The 10,108-nt window shown below is 40.5% G+C and overlaps 1 protein-coding gene across 1 annotated transcript in view; it reads left to right on the top strand.

Moving 5' to 3' along the window:
* The first annotated feature begins 5,381 nt into the window (after positions 1-5,381).
* Positions 5,382-10,108, top strand: part of LOC121872546 (endoglucanase 15-like) — a 62,049-nt gene continuing 57,322 nt past the window's right edge. Inside the window, exons 1-3 of the mRNA XM_042375330.1 lie at positions 5,382-5,479; positions 5,667-5,824; positions 6,261-6,426. Of these exons, the coding sequence (XP_042231264.1) occupies positions 5,416-5,479; positions 5,667-5,824; positions 6,261-6,426 (388 nt within the window). The 5' untranslated portion in view covers positions 5,382-5,415. The remainder of the gene's footprint in view (positions 5,480-5,666; positions 5,825-6,260; positions 6,427-10,108) is intronic.

The raw sequence follows: 10,108 nt of genomic DNA, 5'->3' as shown, positions 1-10,108 counted from the left end.
CTAGATTAAGAAGTTACTGAGTCCACCAATGCCCGTAAACACATGCTCCCTAACTTAACACATAGATTCCATCTGCACTCCGTAGTGTTTTTTAAGGCACAACCAACAGGCACCCGTAGTTTAAGGCCCAAACCAGCCTTTCTCAACCTTGGAAATATACCTCTAAGTTCCACTGGACTCTTGGTCCCAGTGTGTGACCCTGTATCACTCAGCTGGCTTCGCTTTACCCCCAGTACATCCATGAAACGGAAGGGAGTGAGCCAATCAGACCTTGTACAGTTGAGAGAAGCTTTAGCTTCCCGTTAGTAAACGGTTTTCACTAAGCTGCTTGAAAATATGTGGTATTGTGAGCCGAGGTAGAGGAGAGCTGATGACCCCAAACGATCGTCACGTCGTTAGTTTGGCACCCAGACGGCTAGGTTCACTCCAACTCTCACCATACTCAACAGGTGGCTCAAACCCAGGTCAGTGGACGGTCATACAGCTCGTTTCACTACTCGTCTCATACCGCCAGTGGACGTTATCATACAGCAGACGTTTCACACTGCGTGGGCTCTACAGAACCCTGAAAAAACCCGAGCTGTTAGCTATTGTCTCACATCATCGTTTGTTTCTACCGCCCTATCTAGCTTTGTCTGAGATTGAATAAAACTTACTTGTTAATACTGATGTTAAATAACGAAGGCACCAGTTCACGTGGTCCGTCTCTCCTGGGTACAGAACAGAGATGGTCCACTGGCATGACCTCCCTCACAACTCCCCAGCCACGCTTCCTCACTGGTTCAAGCTTTTCAGGAGTGACTTATTTACCAGACTATTAACAGCTTAATTAGGACGTACGCAACATTTTCAGACTGGGAAACGATCTAAAATTATTTTTAATTTAATAACTGATATTGAATTTCATAATTCGCCTCCATATTAATTCGGTAAATTACATTTAATATCGTATAGGCCTAGTTCCACAAACTCTCGCTACGTGTGGGAGCGCGGTCTTCCCTCAGACGACCTTGAACTCAGTCTCTCCAATGCCCGTGCCTCGTATGTGGTGTCAGTAGCATTTTACCGAATCCAGCTGGTATGAAACACGAGGTACAATATATATACTTCATTTTTAGTCCATATAACACGTGGACTTTGAACATATAATCAACGACCTCACCAGCCAGGAATCGAACCCTCGACCTACTGGGTGGGACTAGGGAACGCTACCGACCAACCCACAAGGACACTAAAAGCAGTCCTAGACTGTGTTATATTTCACACAAAGCCTGCTCATCGAGCTGATGGCGCCGTGAACCTCATTGGGAAACTGCCCGTGCCTCGTATGTGGTGTCAGTAGCATTTTACAGAATTCAGCTGGTTCGATTCCTGGCTCGTGAGGTCGTTGATTATATATATATATATGTATGTGTGTGTATAATAATAATAATAATAATAATAACAATAATAATAATAATTAACGGTTTATTGAAAAAATTCTGCAGCCCGAAGGCTGAAAACATACATTGGACATAAATGACTTATTACAAACATTGGTGGCTTAACAAAGGCCTTCATTAGAGAAAGGTAAAGGAACATACAGTGAACATACAGATTAATGTAGGTGTTGAACAGCAAACGCGTAGTGTAGTAACTCCCTCCCAGATGGTGTTAGGAGGAACTCACGTGGTGTAGTAGTTCCCTCAGATGGTGTTATGAGGGACCTGGCGTGGTGTAGTAATTACCTCACAGATGGTGTTATGAGGGACCTCACGTGGTGTAGTAATTACCTCACAGATGGTGTTATGAGGGGCCTCACGTGGTGTAGTAACTCCCTCACAGATGGTCTTATGAGGGGCATCACGTGGTGTAGTAATTCCCTCACAGATGGTGCAATGAGGGACTTGACGTGGTGTAGTAATTCCCTCACATATGGTGTTATGAGGGACATGTGGTGTAGTAATTCTCTCACAGATGGTGTCATATGAGTGAGGTTTGGTCTTAGGCCTTCCTATCGAAGACGGATTAACACATCGCTGGATGTTGTTGGGTCTCACGGGCCGTTATCACTGGGTACCTGGGACCTCACTATGTGAAGGTTAACTTGGGTACGACTTTTACTGTTGAGTTGTTCTCACTGACTTATGCACTGTTCACCACTGTTCACCTCTGTTTAACACTGGTTCCGTTCCTTTCCTAAATGAAATTGTAACTTCTGGCGAGAACTTGTTGATATTCCGGTGGGGAGGAGGGTTCAGGGGAGGGGGTTGGTATGAGCCAACTTAACAGTTGATCTGGCTGCTCCGAGAGGAGCGCCAGGTATGTCTTGACCCTTCGGTGGTCAAGGATGTGTGTGTGTGTGTGTGTGTGTGTGTGTGTGTGTGTGTGTGTGTGTGTGTGTGTGTGCAAACAGCGATCACAAAGAAATTAGATTCCAGTTAGATTTTCAGGGCAGACGTAAGGAAAATTCCACTGAAGTATCAGATTTCAGAAGGGCAATCTTTGACAGTTTAAAGAGGCAGCTGAGAGAGGGGGTGTCGCGCTTGGCCGTGAACCTGACAGATGACTCCGACCTGATAACGAGATCTAAGATTGCCGAATTCACGACAATTTAAATAATGAGTTACTTAATGCACAAAGGCAGAACATACCATACAAAAAACTCAGATCAGACAACAATGACCCTAAATGGATAAATAATTATTTAAAGAACATCATTGGCCAAAGGAAGGCTGTAGGTAGAAGGATAAAGCGTGGCGAAATTTACCCCTAGGATTATTATAAGACATTGGCGAGTAGGGTTAAAACGGAGATAAGGAAAGCCAAGAGGAATAATGAGGTAAGGATAGCAAGGGAGGTGAAGACAAACCCCAAAGGATTCTACCAAATGTATCAAACTAAAACACGAGAAAAAATTGGACCAATACGGTCAGATACCGGCGAGCTCACTGATAACGACGGAGAAATGAGCAATAATTTGAATAAATATTTTTCAACAGTTTTCACCACTGAAAATTTAAACATGATACCCGAGGCACCGACTCTATTCAGAGATAGCGAAGAAAACAAATTAAGCGAGATAGTAGTGACTAGTAAAGATGTTAGTAAGCAAATAGACAAACTAAAGCCTAATAAGTCACCTGGTCCCGATGAGATATTTGCCAGAGTATTAAAGGAATGTAAGGAAGAGCTTAGTATGCCCTTAGCAAAGTTGTTTAACATGTCATTAAAATCAGGTGTAGTACCAGAATCCTGGAGGATAGCGAATGTAATACCGATTTTCAAGAAGGGGGACAGATCACTATCCTCTAACTACCGCCCAATCAGTCTAACATCAATAGTAGGCAAATTACTGGAAGCAATCATTTCAAACTCTATACTAAATCACCTGGAGAAGCAGCGATTGATCAATGATCCCCAGCATGGCTTCACAAGCGGACGTTCATGTCTAACTAATCTATTAATATTCTTTTCATCAGTTTTCGAATCGGTGGACGAGGGGCACAATTATGATGTGGTATATGTCGACTTTAGCAAAGCCTTCGACAGAGTCCCCCACGAAAGACTAATTAGAAAGGTAGAAGCACATGGCATCAAAGGTAACATCCTTAAATGGATTAGGGCGTGGTTACAGGATAGGAAACAGAGAGTGAGCATTAACAGCACTATTCCCATTGGAGCAACGTCACAAGTGGAGTTCCCCAAGGTTCAGTAATTGGACCATTATTATTTATTATATACATAAACGACATAGATATCGGCATAGACAGCAACATAAGTAAATTTGCTGATGACACTAAAATAGGACGTGTTATTAAATCTGACGAGGACTCCGCAAAACTACAGGAAGATCTAAACAAATTTTTCGAATGGTTTGAAAAATGGCAGATGAAATTCAACGTGGACAAATGTAAAGTACTCAGTATAGGAGATGTAAACAGGGAAACCAGATACCAGATGAACAACGATGCCATAGAGAAATCCGACTGCGAGAGAGATTTAGGAGTAATGATAAGTAGGAACCTCAAGCCAAGTAAAAAATGCGTTTTTGCTGGTAACAAGGCTAATAAAGTACTTGGGTTCATACAAAGGAGTGTTAGTTACAAGACTAGCGAGGTCATCCTAAAACTGTATCTTGTGCTTGTGAGACCACACCTGGATTAAGCAGTTCAGTTCTGGTCACCGTATTACAGGATGGATATAGAATCTTTGGAAAGAATTCAGAGGAGAATGACAAGACTAATCCCGGGCATTCGGAACCTTGAGTATAGAGACAGGTTAAAGCATCTTAATTTGCACTCCCTCGTGAGACGTATAGCGAGGGGCGACCTGATAGAGGTGTATAAGTGGAAGTCAGGGCTAAACAAAGGGGACATTACAAAGGTACTCAAACTATCCAACCAGGAGCGAACTCGTAACAATGGTTTTAAATTAGACAAATTTAGATTTAGGCGTGAAATAGGTAAATACTGGTTTGGAAACAGAGTAGTGGATGAATGGAACAAGTTATCAAATATCATCATTAACTCGAATACGCTGAATAGCTTCAAACATAGGTTGGATGCTTATATGAGCAATAGGAGTTGGGTGTAAACGGGACTGCCCAGTATGGGCCAATAGGCCCGCTGCAGTTTCCTCCATTCTTATGTTCTTATGTGTGTGTGACCTTGGCCGTGTGGGAAACGAGTGGCCATCAGTTGTGTTTGTGTGAGTAATGTCCTTCATGGTTATCAGAGCTGTAAAAATAACTGTTGTTCTGGGCTATCGCTCTCCTTCTAAACACACACACACACACTTGTTATCTGTAGAATGTCAAGTGGATATTTCGTTATTTTCTTCTCTTTTTTACTTTAATCTTATAGTTTTGTTGCAGTTTATATACCCTATAGAGACATGCGATTAAAAGTTAAAATAGATAATGTGTGTCCATTTGTGTATTGAGGTGGTCAGTTCGGGCAGCACATTCACCAGCAGTTGTTATTAAATAAAGTTCTGATGTTGTGTTGTTTCCGTGTGTTGATGATGTCACTGAGGTAGATGAGCAATACGGAGTAACTGGACTACAATAGATAGTATATGACGTATAATAACGGTTTTTCACAAATACCTTCGTAACGATTAATGAACCACTGTTAAGTAAAATAAAATCGCAGGATTCTGGCATTCTTAAAGATGGTGTATAGAAGGCTTGTGTTCGACTCATTTGTGGGACCTTATCACAGGGTGACATAAACAACGTTAGGGCGCTGGGAAAGGTGGCATATGCACTTGCCTAAACATATTTTCATGTTTCAAGCATGCTTGTGTGTGTGTGTGTGTGTGTGTGTGTGTGTGTGTGTGTGTGTGTGTGAGAATTATAAGTGATATGACCACCAAGCGTGTATATAAGAGGACGACGACCTTCCTCCCGCAGTTGTTTCTTCCCCATCAGACATGGCTGGTATCCCGGTGAAGACCTGCTTGCTGGGGGCCTTCACTCTCACTCTCCTCCAGACAGGTATTTCACACTTCAGTCCATCGGTAATGAACTTTTTTCGAAGACGAGTTGAGAGACAGTGATCATCGCTTGTGAAGTTATTCTTTCGTCAAAGACGACGTTGTTGCTCTAGCACGGTGGAAATTTCTCTATTATCTAAGGACAAGATAGGTGTGATTCAACTTATTTTGATAGTGTTGGGTTACAGGGGCAGCAGTGACTCAGTGTGACAATGTGGTGATCGTCAACGAATGGCAGACCGGATACCAGGCAAACTTTGTTGATAAAGCTCCTGTGGATATTAAGCCTGACAATGGTGGCCTAACTATGCAGTGGACTTTCAGCGCCCCCGTAACTTTCCTGGAGGTAAGTTTATGCTGTTTTTTTTCGTGATCTGATATAACTGTGCTGTAAATTACCAGAGTTCACTGAAAGTACTGAATGTCTTTTTATATGGAGGAGTGGCGAGGAGTAGGGTTATTGATAATAAGTAAATTTTCAATACTTACAATAAAAATCTTTTGTTCGAGTGTAGGCTATTTAGTTTCATAACTGCTCATGATAAAGGAATTTTGAGAGTGGGGAAGTACTAAATGCAATCTTTAAGACACATGATGTTTGGTTTTGAAGTGAAATATTTCAAAGGACAGCTTTATGACCTTAACAGATATATGTAACGGTGCTGCTGATTTTAATTGTACGGGCACTTGACAATACAAAAGAAGATATAATATAAATTTTGATATTATCATGAAGTCATATTATTCCTGGTAATCTGAAGTATGTGTGTTTTTCGTGACAGTTTTTCCAGGGACCGACGGTCCAGGTAGATGAACGACACTTTACCCTCACCAGCCAAACTGTGAATTTGCACGAAGACGATGACTTTATTTTCACCTTCCTGGTTCACTTCGCTGGAGATAAAGCGATTCTCGTTAGTGAGACGTTGAACGGCATCCCCATCTGCAGTACGTGCCGCTACTTGTATTTATGTCTAGAGTCATCAGGCTACCAATAAAAAAACATATATCTGCAAATAAGGAACATAGAAACAAACGTGAAATTAACAGTGGATAGGTAAATTAAATATTGACTCATAAATTTCATGGACCATTTTCTGGAGTAGCGCTGAATGTTGAATGGATGAGAAGTTATTAATCTGCTATGGCTACCTGTGGTGTAATGTTCAGTATACTCGTCTCGCAAGCGAGCGAACCCGAGTTCGGTCCGCGGGCAGGGTGAAACTGTGGGCAAGTATCTTTACGCCATTTGCGTTTGTCTACCCAGCAGTAAATGGGAACGAAACTGGTTGTTAATCGATTTGAGGATCGCATTCCGGGGTAATGGTTAGCCAGTGTAGTTGGCGAGTTGTCCGGTCTTCTTGGACTATTCCTTGACACTGGGTCATGCAGATCGTTAACTTAGAGTGTGGTTGTTGTGTTGGCGACAGCTTCTACACCTGCACCTCGACATTACTAACTTCGACATTAGTAATGTCGAGGTAAGGAACGAACTTGCTAACAGAGCAGAAGCAAGGAAAATCCACTGAAGTCCCAGATTTCAGAAGGGCAAACTTTGATAGTTTGAAGAGGCAGCTGAGAGAAGGGTATCGCGCTTGGGGGTGAATTACGTGACTTCACACAGTGTACCCACAGAGAGAGACACCACCTTACATGGGGACCTGATAACCAGATCTGAGGTTGACGAGTTCCACAAGAATTTAAATAATGAGTTACTTTATGCAAAAAGGCAAAACATACCATACAAAAAACTCAGATCAAACAACAATGACCCTAAATGGATAAATAATTATTATAACGTGTAAGAAAAGCAAAGAGGATTACTGAAATGAAGATAGCAAAGGTGGCGAAGGCAAACCCCAAGGGATTCTATCAAAGTATGAAACTAAAACACGAGAAAAGATTGGACCAATACAGACAAATACCAGCAAACTAACTGATAACGACGGAGAAATGAGCAATAATTTGAATAAATATTTTTCAACAGTTTTCACCACCGAAAATTTAAACACGATACACGAGGCCCCGACTCTATACAGAAATAGTGAAGAAAATAAATTAAGCGAGAAATAAGTGACTAGTAACGATGTTAGTAAGCAAATAGACAAACTAAAGCCTCATAAGTCACCAGGTCCCGATGAGATAGAGTATTAAAAGAATGTAAGGAGGAGCTTAGTATGCCCTTAGCAAGGAATGTAAGGAAGAGCTTAGTATGCCCTTGCCAAAATTGTTTAACATGTCTTTAAAAACGGGTGTAGTACCAGAATCCTGGAGGATAGCTAATGTAATACCGATTTTCAAGAAGGAAAGATAGATTACTATCTTCTAACTCCCGCCCAATCAGTCTAACATCAATCGTAGGTAAATCACTGGAAGCAATCATTTCAAACTCTATTCGAAATAACCTGGAGAAGCACAAGTTGATCAATGATTCCCAACATGTCTTCACAAGCGGGCTCTCATGTCTAATTTATTAACATTCTTTTCATCTGTTTTCGAATCAGTGGACGAGGGGCACAATTACGATGTGGTATATCTCGACTTTAGCAAAGCCTTCGACAGAGTCCCCCACGAAAGACTAATAAAAAAGTCGAGGCTCATGGCATTAAAGGATATATTCTAAAATGGATTGGGGTGTGGTTAAAGAACAGGAAACATCGAGTGAGCATTAACGGCACTAAATCTCATTGGAGCAACGTCACTAGTGGAGTTCCCCAAGGTACCATACTTGGACCATTATTATTTATTATATACATAAACGACATAGATATCGGCATAGCAGCAACATAAGTAAATTTGCTGATGACACTAAAATAGGGCGTGTAATTAAATCTGACGAGGACTCTGCAAAACTTAAAGAAGATCTAAACAAATTTTTCCAATGGTCTTAAAAATGGCAGATGAAATTCAATGTAGACAAAAGTAAAGATAATCAGTATAGGAGATGTAAACAGGGAAACCAGATACCAGATGAACAACGATGTTATTGAGAAATCCGACTGCGCGAAAGATTTAGGAGTAATGAGAAGTAGGAATCTTAAGCCAAGTAAACAATGTGTATTTGTTCGTAACAAGGCTAATAAAGTTCTTGGGTTCATACAATGGAGTGTTAGTTGCAAGACTAGCGAGGTCATCCTAAAACTATATCTTGCGCTTGTGAGACCTCCTCTACGATTACGCACTTCAATTCTGGTCACCGTATTACAGAATGAATATAGAATCCTTGGAAAGAATTCAGAGGAGAATGACAAGACTCATCCAGGGCATTAGGAACCTTGAGTACGGAGACAGGTTAAAGCATCTTAATTTGCACACCCTCGAGAGACGTAGAGTGAGGGGCGATTTGATAGAGGTGTATAAATGGAAGTCAGTGTTAAGCAAAGAGGACATTACAAAGGTACTCAAATTATCCAATCAGGAGCGAACTCCTAACAATAGATTTAAATTAGACAAATTTAGATTTAGGCGCAAACTAGGTAAACATTGGTTTGGAAATAAAGTAGTGGACAAGTGGAACAAGTTATCAAATATCATCATAAACTCGAATACGCTGGATAGCTTCAAACATAGGTTGGATGGATATATGAGCAATAGGGGTTGGGAGTAAATGGGACTGCCCAGTATGGGCCAATAGGGCCGCTGCAGTTTCCTCCATTCATATGTTCTTATGTTGTTAAACAAATTCACGCCTAGGTGGCCCTTGGGTCGGTCACCCTCGATTTGTCTTCCATTGTTATATATATATATATATATATATATATATATATATATATATATATATATATATATATATATATATATATATATATATATATATATATATATATATATATATGTAACCGGTCGGAATTTACTGGACTTTATTTTCTCACTTGACTTGGGGTTTATTAAAGATTATTAGATGGTAATGCAGTGGAAGCGCCCCTTTGAGAAAAATCCCGAACCAGCACAAGAACACTTAAATCTACTAAACAAAATGAATTGTCCGTGACCCGTGGAAGGATAGCGTCTGTGACTGGGATGAATGAGACACACTGTAAAATTTAGACACTTATATTCCCTCCAACACTACAAACACAATCAAATAATGGTACACCAATATGCGCACCTCTTAACTTGAACTTAAAACACTACTCTGGGGAATAAAAGTTATACATGATATTGAAATTATTAGAAACTCAGGCAACAATGAATTTAAAGTATTAAGAAATGTTGCTTGCACACATGAAACAGGCCTTAAGGGCTTTCAACAAAATTATATCACCCCAACAGATGCACAATTTCTAACCTAACTTAAACACTACTCTGGGGAACAAAGGTTATACCTGAGATCGGAATTATAAAGAAAAATTAAATGCATTAAAAGAATTAAATCACAGTATCACTCTGGTTCCGCTTAGTGACACAACATTCAAAAAACAATACTATCAAAATTATTTAAGAAATATTAAACCACACACGTCAAGATAACATCAGTAACTGAGAAATGGTATTAACTACACACAAATATAGTCACTATTATTGATATGTTACTGGGTCCACCAATACTCGTGAACCATGCTCCACCCAACTCAACATACACCCGTAATAAGGGAGATAAAATGTTCCTCTAGGTATCTCCTAGAGTCCT

This window comes from Homarus americanus, unplaced genomic scaffold, assembly GCF_018991925.1.
Source record: "Homarus americanus isolate GMGI-L3 unplaced genomic scaffold, GMGI_Hamer_2.0 scaffold39155, whole genome shotgun sequence".
Lineage (NCBI taxonomy): Eukaryota > Metazoa > Arthropoda > Malacostraca > Decapoda > Nephropidae > Homarus > Homarus americanus.
This window is presented reverse-complemented; position numbering and strand designations above follow the sequence as displayed.